The 22,085-nt window shown below is 42.6% G+C and overlaps 1 protein-coding gene across 2 annotated transcripts in view; it reads left to right on the top strand.

Moving 5' to 3' along the window:
* LOC126266867 (neural proliferation differentiation and control protein 1) overlaps nt 1-22,085 on the top strand; it is a 1,079,198-nt gene that overhangs the window by 347,973 nt on the left and 709,140 nt on the right. For both annotated transcript variants that reach the window (XM_049971491.1, XM_049971490.1), the window contains exon 2: nt 17,171-17,224. In XM_049971491.1, coding sequence (XP_049827448.1) covers nt 17,171-17,224 — 54 coding nt within the window. The remainder of the gene's footprint in view (nt 1-17,170; nt 17,225-22,085) is intronic.

Below are 22,085 nucleotides of genomic sequence, written 5' to 3' on the forward strand. Positions count from 1 at the left end.
GAGGACGGCGGTTCATATCCTCGTTCCATCATCGAGGTTTTGACTTACCGTGGTTTCCTTAAATCGCGTAAGGCAAATTCTGGGATGGTTCCTTAGAAATGAACGCGAGCGATTACTTTCCTCATCCTTTCCAGTCCGAGCTTGTGCTCCATCTCTATTGACCTCGCCGTCGACAGTAATTTAAACATTACTCTTGGTTCCTCCAGAACGAAAACCGCCGCTGTTCTTTGAATCTTCTATGACTTCTCTACTATTCATACCTAGTCAACATCACAGGCACACTCTCAAAAATACATTCCAACGGGTGTTTTGGAAACCACTCCTGTATCGTACTTCCGTCGTAACTCAGGCTGGCGCCTGCGTTTTCTGTAACTAATTTTATGTCTACATTCAATTCCATGTCTCTCCGATCGCACGCTGTTAGATTTTTGCGTTTGTTACCGTAAGTGCGTATGTTTTTGTCTATACAAATATATACGAAAAGTTACTTTAGATTCGTATGACTCTGAGAACAGCATGGATAAAAGGGTTATAATATTTTTAAACTTGTTTCCACCCTGTTTTCCATACTCTGTCTGTGATCGGAGAGGTGTCTCCTGTGGCTGCCGTGTGGAGTTGGTTGGACGGAACTGGAGATGGCGTAACTGCGGCTTGTTCCGCTGAGCAAGGAAACTCCGGCTTGCTGAGATGGCGGCCTGGACGGGACCAAGTATGTCGCCGGTTGCCAGCGGTTTGTGTTGCAGCAGCAAATTCCCCGCTTCTTACCGCGGGTCGTTGTCGGTCAAGACACACAGACAAACACACACACACACACACACACACACACACACACACACACACACACACAGTGCAGTGGCGAAACAAGTGCTGCTGAGCGGAGAGTCGTAAGCGAAGCGGGTCGGACAAGGGACTCGTTTCAGCGCACGACCCGCTTACCACTTGGTGAAGTTCTCCTTTCTTTCTTCTCGGCTTTATTTTTCCTCGTCTCAGATCACAGAGCTCTCCTTGGAGAATGTACCTGCAAGTGCAGTTTTTATGAAGACGCACACAAACCCCTCGACAAAGAACTTGGTTAACTACTTTATAAAAACTTAAACGTACGAAATAAAGAATGCGCATAAAATACTTTTGTTGGAGGTACTTCATATGACTGTATACTCGTAGAATGTTTCTGTACTATTCTCAAGGGTTCGCGTAGTCTCTGATGAATAAAAATATTGAGACAGGTATTTCTAGAGAGGGCACGTATCTTACGGAGCGACACGACCATTTGGCATGCAGGTCACGCGCCAGCAGGACCCTCCAGTCTCCAGTGAGTTTCGTCGTTGAACAGCCACCCAGTCAGTCACAGTGTCACTTGAAGTCCTTTCTCGAGAGGACAGCAGACTCTTGAAGCATCATACACGTCAGTCCAACCATATTTGTTCCCCATAAAGCGACCATGTATAGAGTGGATGGTTGCGGGTGCTAACAACTGCACGTGTGAAAGTCTGGTATCGAATCTACTCTGAATGGTTCCTTTAATCTTCTCTACAATGTCTTACGAAAGCAGTGTTGCAAAACATACCGACAGCCGATAAATCAGTTTTTATTTTTTTTTCCTACGAATTTGCACCCAGAAATTGTGGTCGGGCCGCCGGCCGGAGTGTCCGAGCGGTTCTAGGCGCAACAGTCTGGACACGCGCGACCGCTATGGTCGCAGGTTCGAATCCTGCCTCGGGCATGGATGTGTGTGATGTCGTTATCTTACTTTGGTTTTAAGTAGTTCTAAGTTCTAGAGGACGGTTGACCTCAGAAGTTAAGTCCCGTAGCGCTCAGAGCCATTTGTTGTCGGGCCACAAAACATTACCTTAATCGCATGAATAATTCACGTGATTTAGATAAAGACATTTCCTCCTTTAGTGTGAAACATGTAACGTCAGACCAGCTTCTACATTTATTTACTTCAAATATCAGATACGAACAATCTTACAAACTAAGCATATGTGATGGATATTTAATGCAAATTTGTTCATAGCTGGTATTTCAAACACAGAAATTTTCGAGGTCTGTTCGATAAGTAATGAAACACATTGCTTTTCTCGGTAATTTCGGTTGAAAGAAGGCGTCATTTGCTGTGGGACATTGCATAATATTCCTGCGTCAGCCCCTATAGGCACATGAAGCACCGATAGGTGGAGGCGCCGTACTTAGCATTCAAAATGGCAGCGGTAACGGAGGTGCGTTCCAAGCAGAGAGCTGACAATGACCGAGCGAGGTGGCGCAGTGGTTAGCACACTGGACTCGCGTTCGGGTCTCTTCCCCCAAACAACCCAACCCAGCTGACAATGAACTTCTTTTGGCGGAAAATCAGAGCACTTGTGGAAAGTCTACAGGCACCTGGAAATGAATAAAAGCACGGCGAGTCGTTGGGTAAGGCGTCTCTCTTCATGGCAACAAGGTCGCGCAAACCTTTCCGATCTCCTGTGTGTTGGCCGGCCGTACTCATCTGTGCTACACGCACGAAAATAAACGACTTCAACGTGTCCGACGCAACAAAAATGCAAACTAACTTCTCATTCCCCAGGCAGTCTGCGCACCCGAGAGGAGTTAACAAAACATCATTGGATTGTTTTTCTTCATCCACCCTACAGCCTGAATCTCGCACCTTTCGACTTCCATTCGTTCGACCCAATGAAGGATGCACTCTGTAGAAAGCAGTACGTGAATAATTGGGAGATTATCGGTGCAGCAAGAAGTTCTGTCCGACGTCGACCAGTAGTGATACCGCGAGGGCGTACAGGCCCGCCCTTTAAGGTGGAGTAAGTCCGTCGCATTGAACGGAGATCACGTTGAAAAATAGAGTTTTGTTGCCAGAAGAGTGGGGAATAATACGGTTAATTGGAATCCTGAGTAAGACTAATCTGCTTTCAGAAAAAAAAGAAATGTCGAGCATTATTTATTGAACGCCCCTCGTATAAGTACCTTTGACTTTCCGACTACCTGTCCTGTCCTTGTCATACTATACTTGTAAGTACGTAAGTGTTTGTATGTATTAATTACGTTCTTCCTTTATAAACTGTAATACTACCACGAAGACAACAGACATGGATATCCCCAACTCCTAGCCTTGGAGAATTTCAACTTGATCATGTGCCAATCAAGAAGATTTCTCCCGAAGAAATCATGAATGTTAGGGTACTCAGGGATGCAAACTTGGATTCAGACCACTACCTTTCTACGATTAAGTTCAAACTTATCCCAAACAGGAAACGCAGCATGACACAAATTAAGGGTCGAAAAGATATTAAAATCAGTTGAATTCACAAAAGCAGCAGAAACCATTCAGACAAAAAGTTGGGAGGATATCAAGGAAAACATCATTACTACAGCCGAACTGGTAGCACCTAACATGAAAAGTAAAAAACATGCCTGGTGGTCGCTGGAAAGTGATCACCCTCATTGAAACAATAAAACAGGCTTGGAAAAACTGGCACTCACAGAAAACAGAATATCAGATTGAATTTCATTAGGAGAGTGGTAGATAAAAATATAAAAAAGATTAAGAAGACACACGAAAACAAAACTCTTCTCCAAATTGATGAAAAATTTACAAAAAAACAACACAAACTTTTACAGAACTTTCAAACAAAGATTATCAAGATACGAAGCACCCACCCTCCAATTTCGAGATGTAAATGGGGCCATCGCTCACAATAACGCGGAAACTAGCAAAATACTAGCAGGCTACTTTGAGAAACTCTTGAGTTGTGAACCCATCCTTGAAAAATTTGAATCCATCCAAATAACCGTGAGAAAACAGACTCAGAACCAGCGACGACTGAAGAACTACAGAAGGTCATTTTAGAACTTAAAAACAACAAGGCGTCCGGAGAAAACCAAATAGTGGCCGAACTATGGAAAAAAAAGCTGACAAAAATGCTATTACGTCCCTTCAGTGTGTTTTAGATAAAATATGGAAAGAAGAAGAGATCCCCATAGCATGGAGAACAGCTCTCATCCACCCTATCCACAAGACAGGTTTGAAGACAGATCCTAACAATTACAGAGCAATATCACTGTTGGATATAACATACAAGATTCTTTCTAAAGTCCTTTTGAATAGGGCAGAGCCGCAATTGGACCCGCAGATCGGGGAATACCAGAGAGGTTTTAGAAAGGGTAGATCATGTTCAGAACAAACACTAAACCTCAAAAACATCATGGCATACCAAAAATCAAGGGCGAAGACATACGTAATCTCCTTCATTGGTATCAAAAAAGCAAATGATTCTATTGGTAGAGAATCTCTGTTATCAGTTCTGGAAGAAATGGGTTTGCATAAGAAAACCACTAATATTATAAAAGCGACCCTTACAAATAAATTTTAGGAAGTTAAATTTATGGGCAAATTATCGGAACCCTTTGAAATAAAAACTGGAGTGCGACAGGGGGATGGTCTCTCACAGTTTATGTTCAATTTTGCGCTTGAGAAAGTAGTCAGAGAATGGAACACAAATATTAAAAGTGGTGTAAGACTGAGTTGCAAAAAGAAGAACCTTAAAGTAAATTGCATTACTTTTGTAGTTGATATGGCCCTGTTTGCTAAAAGAAGCACGGGAGCAAACCCTTGAACTAAATAAAAAAGCACATAAAATAGGTCTTCACATCTCCTTTGAAAAAACTAAGATATAGACCAACATAAAGCACTCATGTAAGTACCTCAAAGTTCAAGAACAACAGATTGAAATAATAATAGAATTCAAATATCTCGGAGAATGGATTAGTTGGAATGCTGGGGAAAGCAAAGCACTGGAATCTAGAACAAATAAACTTGAATTGGCCTTCCAACTAACAAAAAATACGTACAACAAAAAAATCCCTTTCATGGGGGTCCAAAATTACACATTAGAAGACGGTGATTAATTCAGATGCACTGTATGCAGCAGAAACATTAAACATGAATTTCAAAGGCCAAATGGAGAAACTTGAGCTAAAGGAAAGAAAAATTTTAAGAAAAATCATAGGACCAAAATTTCAAGACATTATGATTATGTGCATCAAAAATGAAACTCTGTACAAGGAAACTAATAAACTTTCAGATATTATGCGAAAAAGGACGATAAATTTTTATGGCCGTCTTCTCAGTATGAATTCCAACGGATTAACCAAACAAATCTTTGACTTTTTCCGTAACCGCAAAACGAAACCGAACTGGTTTAAAGAAACTGAGAAAGATCTAGTAGAATTAAAGATTTCAGAAAATTCGCTTATGAATCGAACAGCTAAATTAATTACTAAAGATGAAAACATAAGGTTCCAAGAGAAGCCCACACAAAAGTCCAATTACTTCATCTCGGAAGAAGAGAGGAAAAGAAGATCGGAAAGAATTAAGAAATACTGGTCCCTAAGAAAAGAACAACGCACAAGGAAGTGACTGGCCCAGAGGACCCCAAAGAAGGTGAAACGAAAGAAGAAGAAGAAAATGTAATACTATCTTATGTCTAATATTATATAAAAGTATAGGCGGATGAATAAAACTACTGCTACTGCTACTATTACTGTTGCTTGTTTGAGTGGGTCTCTGCCTCAGACACAGTTCTGCGTATATTATGCACGAGAAGAAATTCAGAGTCCGGTCGCAAATCTGGCTGGATACTAGCGTATAATGAACGAGGAAAATTGAGGTTCTTGTTTTTAGCCGTGATCAGAGTGCAACCTGTGTGCCGCAGTCCATTAGGGGTGCCCCTTGGGGCAGGAGCCATCGACCAGTCCAGATGGCCTCTGGGAGGGGAGGTCAGCGGCGAGTGTGGCCGTCGCCGACCACGAACAGTCCCTGTGGAGGGTCGTGTGCTGTGCAGTGGTGCGGTGTTCACCCGGGAGCGTGAAGCACGAAAGCTGAGTTTAATAGCCCTCTACAACTCTCTGCGGAGATTGTCAAACAGCTCTGAAGCAATTATCAGCGGAAAATCACTGTGTCGCTCACATTTATGCTCTAAATGCTTGCAGCGGGGCGCTGTAAATCCCGAACACTGTGGACCAACGTTTTGCAATAGAGAGCGATATTTTGTTTAGTGTACATAAGAAAAATGGGAAAGGAAGCATCTCGGCACATAATTTTGCCGCATTGATTTCCTAGTGTTCGGCAATGGTAATGCACAGTGAAAAATCAAAGCTGTGACCGAGGGAACTCCAGGAGATGTGGTACCTAATAGGGCAATGAGGTTGCAGCTTCTGAAAGATAAAACCAAACTAAACAATGTGGTGGGAAATTTTAAAACGGTACGGGAAGGAGGGAGAAATGTTTGGAGTTTGGAGTATTTGATGAGACAAAAAGCAGACGAAGTTAACAACAGATTAAGGAAGATGACTGGGACAGAGGAAAGTGGAACGCATTTAGGCGATGCCCGTCTAAGGAAATTACACCAAAGAAGAATGTACTTTAATTACATGCCAGTAATGACAGTTGCTAACTAGCGTTGCGCTCAACAAACACTACGGTTGAGTAGTTTGGTACGGTACATAAATGACGTAGTAAATGGTAGGATTACCAGCAGTACTGATACCACTGGTAACAAAAGAAAAAAGAGTAAGTAAAAATGTAAGAGAGGAACTAGGAAACGATGTATTCTCTCTCTCTTTCTCTTTGTTTGGTTGTTTGATTGTTTTGCACATCATTCAGTGCTAGTCCATTGTGTATTTTATATCCGTACAGAATATACACTCCTGGAAATGGAAAAAAGAACACATTGACACCGGTGTGTCAGTCCCCCCATACTTGCTCCGGACACTGCGAGAGGGCTGTACAAGCAATGATCACACGCACGGCACAGCGGACACACCAGGAACCGCGGTGTTGGCCGTCGAATGGCGCTAGCTGCTCAGCATTTGTGCACCGCCGCCGTCAGTGTCAGCCAGTTTTCCGTGGCATACGGAGCTCCATCGCAGTCTTTAACACTGGTAGCATGCCGCGACAGCGTGGACGTGAACCGTATGTGCAGTTGACGGACTTTGATCGAGGGCGTATAGTGGGCATGCGGGAGGCCGGGTGGACGTACCGCCGAATTGCTCAACACGTTGGGCGTGAGGTCTCCACAGTACATCGATGTTGTCGCCAGTGGTCGGCGGAAGGTGCACGTGCCCGTCGACCTGGGACCGGACCGCAGCGACGCACGGATGCACGCCAAGACCGTAGGATCCTACGCAGTGCCGTAGGGGACCGCATCGCCACTTCCCAGCAAATTAGGGACACTGTTGCTCCTGGGGTATCGCTGAGGACCATTCGCAACCGTCTCCATGAAGCTGGGCTTCGGTCCCGCACACCGTTAGGCCGTCTTCCGCTCACGCCCCAACATCGTGCAGCCCGCCTCTAGTGGTGTCGCGACAGGTGTGAATGGAGGAAGGAATGGAGACGTGTCGTCTTCAGCGATGAGAGTCGCTTCTGCCTTGGTGCCAATGATGGTCGTATGCGTGTTTGGCGCCGTGCAGGTGAGCGCCACAATCAGGACTGCATACGACCGAGGCACACAGGGCCAACACCCGTCATCATGGTGTGGGGAGCGATCTCCTACACTGGCCGTACACCTGTGGTGATCGTCGAGGGGACACTGAATAGTGCACGGTACATCCAAACCGGCATCGAACCCATCGTTCTACCATTCCCAGACCGGCAAGGGAACTTGCTGTTCCAACAGGACAATGCACGTCCGCATGTATCCCGTGCCACCCAACCTGCTCTAGAAGGTGTAAGTCAACTACCCTGGCCAGCAACATCTCCGGATCTGTCCCCCATTGAGCATGTTTGGGACTCGATGAAGCGTCGCCTCACGCGGTCTGCACGTCCAGCACGAACGCTGGTCCAACTGAGGCGCCAGGTGGAAATGGCATGGCAAGCCGTTCCACAGGACTACATCCAGCATCTCTACGATCGTCTCCATGGGAGAATAGCAGCCTGCATTGCTGCGAAAGGTGGATATACACTGTACTAGTGCCGACATTGTGCATGCTCTGTTGCCTGTGTGTATGTGCCTGTGGTTCTGTCAGTGTGATCATGTGATGTATCTGACCCAAGGAATGTGTCAATAAAGTTTCCCCTTCCTGGGACAATGAATTCACGGTGTTCTTATTTCAATTTCCAGGAGTGTACATTGCACTTAATAAGTAATAAAAATTAACTGATCACGTAACTTCTGCGTTTTGAAGAACGCAAAGCAATTACTTTTGATGCAAGTACAGTTTACATGCACAAACATAAAAAATCTATATAATTATTGGTGTTTTTTGTACTTAGTAGTGTGTTCTTCATCAGGATCAAAGGCAAGAGCTTCCTGATATTATCGTCAAATGCGAAAGATGTTTCTGAATAACAGAAACATGTTTTATATAAGCTCAACGAAGTATCGAAGCAATGTTTGACACAGTTTTGATTTTGCAGTTTTTTATTTTATCTTTTCTTGGGAAAATGTGTTTTCTGACGCGCTCTGATAAACCTGTATTGTTTTTTAATTTTTGCTACAACAGCCCTCAGTTTCACATTACAAATCAACAAATTTTCGAATGAAACCATAATTAAAAGTAGACAATTTCAGTTTTGCTGTAAAACAATTTTTAAGTAAGATAGAGCAAGATAACTGTGTACAACAAAAATGTTCCGTAGGTTACGTTGCTCTTTATATATCCTCACTCAGTTTCTAGACTGTTCACCGCTTCCGGATTCAAGTATGGGGCTCTAATAAGGCACTGATTGCATACCTCAAGAAAGCAATCTAAATGAAAGAGGAACAATTTTACTCAATCTGTGAATTGTGTTTGTGCAGAAAAATGCTTAAAGTGAAATGGATAGACAGAATAGCGAATGAAGAAGCTCCGGTACTTCTGAGAATAAGTTTGGAAAGAAAACTAGTGTGAATCACAAGAAAGATAGGAACACCTCTAATTCCGGAGAAATTGTCTATAACTAAGAGTCATCGAGGAAAATATTGCAGAAAGGACGGGAAGGGAGGAAGGAATGTTTGGAGTATTTGATGAGATAAAATGCGGATGAAGTTAGCAGCAGATTGAGGAAGATGACTGGGACAGAGAAAAGTGAAGCACATTCAGACGATGCCTGTCTAAGGAAAATGCACCAAAGAAGAATGTACTTTAATTATGTGCCAGTAATCTGTACGCCTAATCCGTTTCTTTGTTACTGATTGAGAATTCTGCACATAAGTGCATTGTTCGTAATTAACAAAATTCGCAATTAATAAAATACCCAAAAAGGGAAGTAGAAGCAATCCGCTGAATTACTGGCCTATATCACCAACGTCGATTTGCAGCAGGGTTTTGGAACATATACTGTATTCGAACATTATGATGTACCTCGAAGAAAACGGTTTATTGACACATAGTCAGCACGGTTTCAGAAAATATCGTTCTTATGAAACACAACTAGCCCTTTATACTCTTGAAGTAGTAAGTGCTATCGACAGGGGATGTCAAATTGTTTCCATATTTGTAGGTTTCCATAAGGCTTTCGACACCGTTCCTCACAAGCGTCTTCCAACCAAACTGCGTGCCTACGGAATATCGCCTCAGTTGTGAGACTGGATTCGCGATTTCCTGTCAGAAAGGTCACAGCTCGTAGTAATAGGCGGAAAATCATCGAGTAAAACAGAAGTAATATCCGGCGTTCCCCAAGGAAGTGTGATAGGCCCTCTATTGTTCCTGATCTGTATTAACGACATAGGAGACAAACTGAGTAGCCGTCTTAGGTGGTTTGCACATGATGCTGTCATTTACCGTCGTGTAAAGTCATTAGATGATCCAAACGACTTGCAAAATGATTTAGATAAGATATCTGTATGGTGCGAAAAGTGGCAATTGACCCTGAATAAGGAAAAGTATGAAGTTATTCACATGAGTACTAAAAGAAATCAGCTAAATTTCGATCACGCGATAAGTCACACAAATCTGAAGACTGTAAATTCAACCAAATACTTGTTGAAGTAGTTGAAGATTTTTTTTTTATTTGGGTAGCAGTGCAACTCATGATGGCCACAGTAGAGAAGATATAAAATGTGAACTGTCAATGGCAAGAAAAGCGTTCATGAAGAAAAGAAATTTTTTAAAATCGAGCATAAATTTAAGTGTTAGGTAGTATTTTATGGAAGTATTTGTAAGGGGAAGCCATGTATGGAAGTGAAACATGGATCTTAAACAGTTTAGACAAGAAGATAGTAGAAGGTTTTGAAATGTAATTCTAGAGAAAAATGCTGAAGTTTAGACGGATAGATCATGTAACTAATGGGGAGGTACTGAATAGAATTGAGGAGAAAAGAAGTTTGTGGCACAGCTTGACTAGAAGGAGGATTGCTTGATAGGATGCGTTCTAAGACACAAAGGGATCACCAACTTATTACTGGAGGTAAGTGTGGAGGGTAAAAATTGTTTAGGGAAACCGAGAGATGAATACAGTAAGCAGATGCAAAAGGGTGTAGCTTGCAGTACGCGTAGTTATTGGAGATGAAGAGGCTTGCAAAGGATAGAGAAGCAAGGAGAGCTGCATAAAACCAGTCTTTGGACAACATACGCAAAATATGCTCTGATTCTGACATGTATAGTGAGCATATGTGTATGTATATTGTGACATTTATCCACCGTCATTGTGTAATGTATGTATTGCTGATTTTAGATGGTTGTCATTAAGATCAAGCACTCCCAACGCAACCTCAGCAGGTCTGGCTTGAGAATGAACCATTCAGTTCGAAAATAATTGCCAAAATACATGTACTGAAACTGTGACAATTTGTAATAAACTCTTCGCGAAATAAAAGGCTTATTGGTTCCCCATCTACAAAATGTTGAAATTGCATCAAGTGATGAATCTAAGAATATATTACAACCCCCTACTTATGGCTTCTATAGGGATCGCGAAGACAAGATCAGACTAACTGCAGCACTCACAGAGGTATTTAAACAGCCATTTTTTCCCTGATCCATACGTGAATGGAACGAGAGAAAGCTGTTGTAATTGACACAAGAGAACGTACCCTCTGCCATGCACTTCACAGGGGTTTGCAGAGTGTAGATGCAGATGTAGATGTACAAACAGGAGGCAACCTGCGGCCTCATCTCTTGCCATAAAGAAGACGGATTATCCAGCATAATGTCTCCTTCAGTGTTTATGCTGCCTATTCTCTAGAGGGGCGGGAAAAAGTGCGCTGTGGTGAGCGAGAATGGAAGCTATTTACTTGCGCCTTTCAGAGCCCGCAGCGAGCGACAATATGAAAGCGCCTTCCAGAATTCCACATAAAGGCAGCCGCTGCTGTGAAATCGGGCATAACATAAAACAGCTCTCTCGCCGCGTAGCCCCGGGTCCGCAGTCGCAGCTAGTGCAGCTTCCGCGCACCAGCGGGCCGCACCCACACGGCTTGTTGGCGAGTCTCGTCTGTCTTCATTATGCCAGGTGAGCAAGCAGCTACTGGGTTGGCTCTTCTCTCCCTGCAGCTGCCCGTGGAATTATGGGTAAGACCCACGTGCGCTGGCAGCCGTCAGCACTTCGGTCACTAAATGGAGATCAAATGACTACCAGATGCACTTATTAAGAAACTTATGGCAAAATCACTATTTAGAGTGATCAGTAACCAAACAACCGGTTTCAAACATTTGGTGGGCCATTTACAGTATTGCATCAGGGAGACACATCAGTTGACGAAGTGGAGTGATTCTGACCACATTTGCTCTCCAAATCTATATCTACGTTCCGAAAGCCAGCTTACGGTGTATTGTGGAGGGTACTACTGAAAGCACTATCTTCTCCCGACCCCGCTTTCTGTCGCGATTGGCGCATTGAAAGAGTGACGTTGGTGGTAAACCTCTGCATTAGCTGTAATATCTTTGATTTTCGCGTTGTGGTCATTTTGTGAGACGTGTGCGGGAGGGAGTAATACGCGTACTTTGCCTGTGTTTACTCTCAAGATTCGTGCTTAAACCTCTCCATGACCCACATCGCCTCTCTTGAGTTGTCTGCCACTGATGTTTGTTGATCATCTCCGTAACGCTCTCAAGTTGACTAAGTGATCCCGTGACGAAGCTTGCCGCTATGCATTGGATCTTCTCTGTCTGTTCTACTAATCTTACTTGGTGAAGGTCTCAGACTGAAGATATGCACTCAAGAATAGGTCGAGCAAGTGTTCTGTGAGCCACTCCTTTGATGAATGAATTACAGTGTCCTGAGCTATTCAAGCACGACTCACGACACGCACCCACATCTTGTGTTGGAATTACAGAGAAATTAACAACGTTTTTCAAAAATCCCAAGGGCGCGAAAGGCAGAGGTCCCAGATTTGAGTCCCGGTCCGGCACACAATTTTAATCTGCCAGAATTTTTTTTAATTAAATGTCTTGGGCACTCCTCCCGCCATGAACCATGCACCTTGCCGTTGGTGGGGAGGCTTGCGTGCCTCAGCGATACAGATAGCCGTACCGTAGGTGCAACCACAACGGAGAGGTATCTGTTGAGAGGCCAGACAAACGTGTGGTTCCCGAAGAGGGGCAGCAGCCTTTTGAGTAGTTGCAGGGGCAACAGTCTGGATGATTGACTGATCTGGCCTTGTAACATTAACCAAAACGGCCTTGCTGTTGTGGTACTGCGAACGGCTGAAAGCAAGGGGAAACTACAGCCGTAATTTTTCCCGAGGGCATGCAGCTTTACTGTATGGTTAAATGATGATGGCGTCCTCTTGGGTAAAGTATTCCGGAGGTAAAATAGTCCCCCATTCGGATCTTCGGGCGGGGAGTACTCAAGAGGACGTCATTATCAGGAGAAAGAAAACTGGCATTGTACGGATCGGAGCGAAGAATGTCAGATCCCTTAATCGGGCAGGTAGGTTAGAAAATTTAAAAAGGGAAATGGATAGGTTAAAGTTAGATATAGTGGGAATTAGTGAAGTTCGGTGGTAGGAGGAACAAGACTTCTGGTCAGGTGAATACAGGGTTATAAATACAAAATCAAATAGGGGTAATGCAGGAGTAGGTTTAGTAATGAATAAAAAAATAGGAATGCGGGTAAGCTACTACAAACAGCATAGTGAACGTATTATAGTGGCCAAGATAGACACGAAGCCCATGCTTACCACAGTAGTATAAGTTTATATGCCAACTAGCTCTGCAGATGACGAAGAAATTGAAGAAATTTATGATGAAATAAAAGAAATTATTCAGGTAGTGAAGGGAGACGAAAATTTAATAGTCTTGGGTGACTGGAATTCGACAGTAGGAAAAGGGAGAGAAGGAAACATAGTAGGTGAATATGGATTGGGGCTAAGAAATGAAAGAGGAAGCCGTCTGTTAGAATTTCGCACAGAGCGTAACTTAATCACACACTTGGTTCAAGAATCATAAAACAAGGTGTATACATGGAAGAATCCTGGAGATACTAAAAGGTATCAGATAGATTATATAATGGTAAGACATAGGTTTAGGAACCAGGTTTTAAATTGTAGGACATTTCCAGGGGCAGATGTGGACTCTGACCACAATCGATTGTTTATGAACTGTAGATTAAAACTGAAGAAATTGCAAAAAGGTCGTAATTTAAGGAGATGGGACCTGGATAAACTGACTACACCAGGGGTTGTACAGAGTTTCAGGGAGAATAAGGGAACAATTGAAAGGAATGGGGGAAAGAAATACAGTAGAAGACGAATGGGTAGCTCTGAGGGATCAAGTAGGGAAGGCAGCAGAGGATCAAGTAGGTAAAAAGACGAGGGCTAGTAGAAATCCTTGGGTAACAGAAGAAATATTGAATTTAATTGATGAAAGGAGGAAATATAAAAACGCAGTAAATGAAGCAGGCAAAAAGGAATACAAACGTCTCAAAAATGAGATCGACAGGAAATGCAAAATGGCTAAGCAGGCATGGCTAGAGGACAAATGTAAGTATGTGGAGGCTTATCTCACTAGGAATAAGATAGATACAACCTACAGGAAAATTAAAGAGACATTTGGAGAAAAGAGAGCCACCTGTGTGAATATCAAGAGCTCAGAAGGAAACCCAGTTCTAAGCAAAGAGAGGAAAGCAGAAAGGTGGAAGGAGTATATAGAGGGTCTATACAAGGGCGATGTGCTTGAGGACAATATTATGGAAATGGAAGAGGATGTAGATGAAGATGAAATGGGAGATACGATACTACGTGAAGAGTTTGACAGAGCAGTGAAAGACCAGAGTCGAAATAAGTCCCCGGGAGTAGACAACATTTCATTAGAACTACTGAGGGCCTTGGGTGAGCCAGTCCTGACAAAGCTCTACCATCTGGTGAGCAAGATGTACGAGACAGGCGACATACCCTCAGACTTCAAGAAGAATATAATAATTCCAATCCCAAAGAAAGCAGGTGTTGGTAGATGTGAAAATTACCGAACTATCAGTTTAATAAGTCACAGCTGCAAAATACTAACACGAATTATTTACAGACGAATGGAAAAACTGGTAGAAGCCGACCTGGGGGAAGATCAGTTTGGATTCCGTAGAAATGTTGGAACACGTGTGGCAATAGTGACCTTACGACTTATCTTAGAAGAAAGACTAAGAAAAGGCAAATCTACGTTTCTAGCATTTGTAAACTTAGAGAAAGCTTCTGACAATGTTGACTGGAATACTCTCTTTCAAATTCTAAAGGTGGCTGAGGTAAAATACAGGGAGCGAAAGGCTATTTACAATTTGTACAGAAACCAGATGGCAGTTATAAGAGTAGAGGGACATGAAAGGGAAGCAGTGGTTGGGAAAGGAGTGAGACAGGGTCTGTTAGAATTTTGCTCTCCCCTATGTTGTTAAATCTGTGTATTGAGCAAGCAGTAAAGGAAACAAAAGAAAAATTTGGGGTAGGTATTAAAATCCGATGACATTGTAATTCTGTCAGAGACAGCAAAGAACTTAGAAGAGCAGTTGAATGGACTGGATAGTGTCTTGAAACGAGGATATAAGATGAACATCAACAAAAGCAAAACAAGGATAATGGAATGTGGTCGAATTAGGTCGGGTGATGCTGAGGGAATTAGATTAGGAAATGAGACACTTAAAGTAGTAAAGGTGTTTTGCTATTTGGGGAGCAAAATAACTGATGATGGTGGAAGTAGAGCGGATATAAAATGTAGACTGGCAATGGCAAGGAAAGCGTTTCTGAAGAAGAGAAATTTGTTAACATCGAGTATAGATTTAAGTGTCAGGAAGTCATTTCTGAAAGTATTTGTATGGAGTGTAACCATTTATAGAAGTGAAACATGGACAATAAATAGTTTGGACAAGAAGAGAATAGAAGCTTTCGAAATGTGGTGCTACAGAAGAATGTTGAAGATTAGGTGGATAGATCACGTAACTAATGAGGAGGTATTGAATAGGATTGGGGAGAAGAGAAGTTTGTGGCACAACTTGACTATAAGAAGGGATCGGTTGGTAGGACATGTCCTGAGGCATCGAGGTATCACAAATTTAGCATTGGAGGGCAGCATGGTGGGTAAAAATCATAGAGGGAGACCAAGAGATGAATACACTAAGCAGATTCAGAAGGGTGTAGGTTGCAGTAGGTACTGGGAGATGGAGCTTGCACAGAATAGATTAGCATGGAGAGCAGCATCAAACCAGTCTCAGGACTGAAGACCATAACAACAACAATTGGGCACTATGAACTATGGGTTTTCTCTCTGTTTCAGGCATATCCGAACAATATCCGTATGCAGTTATAAAAAACAGTCGCTGTATTGGGACCATCAATATATTTTTCGATCTCGACATCTACATACATACTGTGCAAGCTACCATCTGGTATTACTGCTGGACATTCCGCTTTCTGTCTTACTCACAAATGGAGTGAGGGAAAAACGACTCTGTATGCTTCAGTACGAGCCCGATTTCTCTTATCTTGTTTTTGCGGTCGTTGTGCGAGATGTATGTTGGTGGTATTAGTATCATCCTGGAGTCTTTTCCAAATGCCGGTTCTCCAAATGTTCTCTTTAGTGTTTCGCAGTAAGAACGTTTTCTTCCCTCCAGGGATTCCCAGTTGAGTTCACGGAGTATTTATGTAACACAAGGATGTTGATCGAACTTCATTTTTTTCTGAGTCATCGGTCCTCTGATAAACTTGATGCAACCTGCCACTTATTCCTCTGTTGTGCGTACCTCTTCACCTCAGAATCAGTTCCAGTCTGCAACCGCAGTTATGTGTTGGATGTATTCCAATCTCTTCTTCACTTGCAGATTTTACACTCTGCAGATCCGTCTACTAACATGCAAGAATGTCCCTGATGTCTTAGCAGATGTCATACCATCCTCTCCCTTCTCTTGTCTTCTCTTCGTTCCTTCGACGATTCTGCGGAGAACTTCCGGTAACAAATGTAGGCGCGCCTCTGAATTGCTTTGTTGTCATCCTTTAATCCGATTTAGTGCGGGATCTCGAAAACTCGAACAGTACTGAAGAATGAGTCTCACAAGTGTTATTTACACGGTCTCTTTAAAGATGTGCTATGTTTTCCTAGAATCATCCGAATAAACCGAAACCGATCATTCACCTTCCCTGCAATCTACCTTACATGCTCGTTTGAGTCGATGTTGTTTTGCAAAGTTACGCCTAGATATTTAACCGACATGACTATGTCAATCAGCACAGCGCTAGCACTGTATCCGAAATTACAGGATTATTTTTCCTACTCATCTGCACTGACTTACAGTTTTCCATATTTAGAGACAGTAGACATTCATCACACCAAATAGAAATCCTGTATCCTCATGCAGTCACTCAAAGTGGACACATCCCCGTATCCTACTTTGTCTCTAATGAACACTCGCCGTCACATATCTGAGAACCTATTTCGCAATTACCATTGCGGAAGAATGTTCCATAACAATCTCCATCAAAGAAAAATTGCATAAGCGTACAAAACACTAAAGCAGGATTCGACATATGACAGGTTTGCCGGTAACTGAGTTGGTTTGTAATATGGCACAAAAATAAATAACTTTGAAACCAAAAAATGAGGATTGTGAAGTGTTTAAACATTTCAGAAAAAAGTATTGTCAGTATAACGCTAAAATTATTCTTCTTATGATCTGCGTCTGCTTTTGCGATATATTGCAATGAAAACAACATGGATACATTTTATTCAGGTCAGTCGATAATGAAGCCAGCGGTTAACTTGTGACTGTTCTTTGTTGCAGACCTGGAGCCCGGGGCCCTGCGCCAGTTCGGCGCCGATGTTGACCCAGCTAACGGTGAGTGGTAGCACCTAGCGTCTGCTGTTCTCGATGGACTCTGGTGAACCGAGAGATAATTCTAGCTATCCGCCGTCTTCCAGCCGTGACAGGTCGACTGCGTGTTCAAGGTCGACAGCTGACTGACTCTTGCAGACTGGGATGTCTTCGGGTCATAATCTCACTTTACGTAACACAGTGGATTTCCATTGCGGAGGACATCGTTCTGACGCAGCCTTTCTGATTTATTTGATACCAGATACGCCGAGTACATATACTCGCATGGAGATGTTTGAATGAATCCAGAATGCACGCCCAGTTCTGAGTTTTGTGTTCGCGCCAAATTTTTCAAACATTTATCGCAAAGCAGGAGAACATACACGTATCTAATTTGTGGTGATGTATAGGTGGTATTGCTTCCTGTGCGTTGTATCACACAGCAGAGTGATCCCGCTATTGCAGACTGTGCCGGATGTCTAACTACCTTGGTACAGGCAATCGTGTACTATTAGAAGGCTATTTTTGAATGAGCAATTAAGTAATTAACGTCGCCGAATTAAAACATTGACTACATTGCGAACATTTATCATAGGAACATTTAAGTGCTAAAAACAACCTTCAGGCAAAAAAAGCTAATGAGTGACTCACATAAGCAAATTATTTTTACTATATTAAATTTTAAGGGAAAGTAGCTCTTTTCTTTTTCAATCACAAATTTATTGTTATCTTTCAAGCTCAGTGCAATCTAGTTATTATAAATAATCATACCAAACTTAAAGAACTGATATTCTACGAGCGAAATTTAAATTTCGATTCTACATATTTATATGTATATATGGTTTTCAGCGAACCGAAATAATAGTCAGAGCGCTTTTCTACTTAAGACTGATGTATATAACGCTGCCTTCAAACAGAACCACTGCAGACTACTATACCACTTGTTGCTGACCTCTTGTAAAAGCCAGACTTGTGTCTAGAAAATCACCATCTGTATATTTTATACCGTTATTACTTTTAGTTTGGCAGCATTTTGGCGTTGCCGGTTTGTAAAACGACGATTGTGCTGTTTTCATATTCGAAAAAAGTGATTTAAAGTGACAGGCACAAGCGTCTAAAAATGTCAGCTGATTTGGAAAGAATGACTTTTTGTGCAGCAAAGGAGAAGAAATATTGGACTGACGAAAAAGATATCCATCTTCTATATTTAATTAAGGGATTCAGCCATCATGTGGCTGGTTGCCAGAAGACATTCTTGTAAACTAGCTGATCAGCGGAAAACCGTTATACGGGGGGACTAGCAATGTCGACTTAGGCCTCAACATATAAAGTAGACAGCAAAAATTGTTTTCCTCCATTCGTTTTCTGCTTTGGGGAGATATGGTGAGTGTAAACGCAGCATTTTCTCCTTTACTTCATTGATACAACATCCAGTAACCGAGTAATTGCGCAAACTGTGAACTTCATGGCTTTGAACCCTCGAGCGAAAGGTAAGTAGTTGACAGACTTTATTGGACTTGCGGCGTTTGTTAGTTGTATTCTGACATAGAAATGTATCCGTACTGGCCAAGAATATAACACAGTATATAGCCCTTCTCGTGACATTCTTTTTCTGTATTATCCAAGGAGACAGTTTCCTAACTACATTCGATCACCCATGACGGAGGTGAAGGAGTACCTACAACAGATCTGGGACGTGACTTTCGTATAAGGCCGCCGGCACTTCCAGATAGTCGTCATTATATTGACTGAAAATGTTATATGTTGTATGTTAACCGGGGATCTAGAAACGATGGAGAGGCTCCGTCTCCGCCGCAGTCACAGTGGTCCACAACCCCACGACTACCGCAGCCCACTTCACCCCTCCGCCGCCCAACACCGAACCCAGGGTTATTGTGCGGTTCGGCCCCCGATTGACCGACCCCCTATCCCAGGGAACGTCTCACACCAGACGAGTGTAACCCCTATGTTTGCGTGGTAGAGTAATGGTGGTGTACGCGTACGTGGAGAGCTCGTTTGCCGGACGCTAAAGACTACACTGTTGAGCGCCCATTTCCACCATATCCATCCATCCATCAGCTCGTTTGCGCAGCAATCGCCGACATAGTGTAGCTGAGGCGGAATAAGGGGAACCAGCCTGCATTCGCCAAGGCAGATGGAAAACCGCCTAACAACCGTCCACAGACTGGCCGGGTCACCTGACCTCGACCCAAGTCCGCCGGGAGGATTCGTGCCGGGGACCAGCTGCTCCTCCCCGCTCCGGAAAGCCGTACGTCAGACCGCTCGGCTAATCGGGCGGACGTACAACTGCAAATGTTAGCTGTGTTTTACCTGCTGTAAGCAGCCGGGTTGTAGCAACCGTGGGAGTACACTACCGGATCAGAATATCTGGACACGTTTTAGTGGATACTGACATGAGGTGCATCCACCCATCTGCTTTGTGACAGCTTCATTCGGCTGGGACCACTTTCAGAGTGGTGTCTGAATGTCTGTGGAGGAATGACAGCCTATTCTTCCTCAAGTGACGAAACCATAAAAGATAGCTATGTTGGACGCTGGGGTCTGGAGCGAAGTAGACGTTATAACTCATCCTAAGGGTGCTTCATTGAGTCTCTAGACAGGCCAGTCCATTTCAAGAATGTTATTGTCCACAAGTATTTCCACACAGGTGCTGCTCTATGACACAGTGCCTTGTCATGCTGCTACAGTCCTCGTCTCCGAACTGCTACTCTACAGCGCTCAGTACATAACACGATAAAATGACATCATATAATTCGGCGTTTAGCATTTTTTAAAGCGCGGTAGGGGATCACACCCTAACCACGAAAAGTATGGCTTACCCTAAGATCACCTGCTCCGTACTTCATTACTGGCATTTCACTCGACGCCAGGTATGTCCAGTGCTGGCGCTATTTACACCGCCTCAAACGCCGCTTAGCATTGGCTATAGAAATATGTAGCTTATGAGGAGCAGCTCGATTTTCCCTATTCTTTTAAACTTCCTATGCCTGAAATTTTGCTAGGTGATTGGTCAGCTGGCAGCGTTTTGGAACTCACGATTAGTTCCTTCCGCTGATTTTATGCTGTGTTTTACAACCACCCTCCGAACGTTCGACTTCGGAAATTTAAAAGGGCTGAATTGTCCCTGACGGATTTGTTACTCAGATGACCCCTAATGACTAGTCCGTTGCGCTCTCCTGACCGAACCACTCTGTTGCTGCCGCTTGTCTATCGACAAGGCAACACTCCCCGCCTTCGCTCATATTGTCGGGTCCGACTCTAGTGCCATCTAGTTGTCAATTCTGCATTACATAAGGGTATCCGGTACTGTAAACAAAACACGGACAGATTTCACTGATCTCTTTGACTTCCAAAAATAACTTCAAAACTGACTTCTCGCAGCATCACTGCATCTTTTTATACAGACTTTTAACAATAACTTCCAAAATAAAGCATTATTAATTTTGTACAATTTTGATGTTACAATTTAAAATTTAAAAAACGTAAAGAAACTGATAATACAGCCGAATAAGGTATAAAATACAATATTCAATGAGAATCTTTTATAGTAATATCTTTAGTTTTTCATAAGAAAATCATCCTGAACTTTAATTACAATAATGTCTCTCGTATTATTTTAGTTACGTAATTAATTACCATTTGGATTTGGTTACTGATATTCAATGGTAGTACAGAGTTCGTGCTTCATCCGATTGCATACCGAAAACGCACAAATAAGGCCTCAAATTCTGGAAATTGAAAAATGTGAGATGTAAACAATTGGAGAATTAATTAGAAATGTAATTACGAAGATTATTAATTACAGAGGAAGACATAAAAAACAAATGAAAATACATCGCTTGGTAATAACTTATAAGCTGTTTCTCAAGATAGTGAGGTCTTCTGTTACTGGATTTATAGAGTACCATTTATTAATTAGAGGCATTCATTTTTCACGCTAGCATCTCTGCAGTCTCTAGTTGTCTCCAACATAAACCCTAATATTTGTTTGACGCAATCCTGTCCCTTGACAGCTGTCTTTATTTGAGCACACCTGCTACATGGGGCGTCATCAACGACACGTCGCATGCACTCTTATTTTGTTTTCCCCCTCACGATAGATGAGTGATGTCATATGTGCTCAATCATCGTATATCTGAGATTCATCATGTACTTTATTCTAACAAAATGGATACCCTAGTACAGACGTCTAACACCTATTGAAAATGATTTTAAAATAAGTAGATGTGTCCTTTCCTCCACATATCAAGGTAATTTCTCTGTAAAACTCTAGTTTTGTGTGCCACCGATGTCTGAAGACTGACGAATGCAAAGACAATAACCAGCACTAGACGCTGAAGAAACAATCCATTGTAACAGACACTTAGATCAGCAGGTTCAAAGGGTCGTAAATGAGACACTATTTAGCAAATAGGTGAACTTTAGCTTGAAACAAAATATCATAATTCTCAAAACAGAAGTTGCTGTATGCCTCCTTTATTGGTCACGGAAGGGCAAAAGAACAGTTTCAGTGACATATTTATTTTAGTGTATATTCCAGATGATCACATGCAGACCTTAGGTAATTTTTCTTCACGAGCTGCTTTATGTATAGTGATGACGAAGCTCCTGCAGGGCTCTTATGGCTACACTGGCAGCACTGCTATTACTGTTCTGTCGTCAGCAGAGGGTACGCTAGACATTTTGACGGTGATTTGTTTGCTTTTAGTTCGCATATGTATTTCAGGTAATTCTTTCGCTTTCGTTGTTTTTAAAAAGTGTCTGAAGCTAACTAAGTTATAAGGTATGGAACGATATAGAGGAACAAGGAGAAATGACGCAGGCAAGAGGAGCAAAATCATAGCGTAATATACAAAGTGGTCAG

This window comes from Schistocerca gregaria, chromosome 4, assembly GCF_023897955.1.
Source record: "Schistocerca gregaria isolate iqSchGreg1 chromosome 4, iqSchGreg1.2, whole genome shotgun sequence".
Lineage (NCBI taxonomy): Eukaryota > Metazoa > Arthropoda > Insecta > Orthoptera > Acrididae > Schistocerca > Schistocerca gregaria.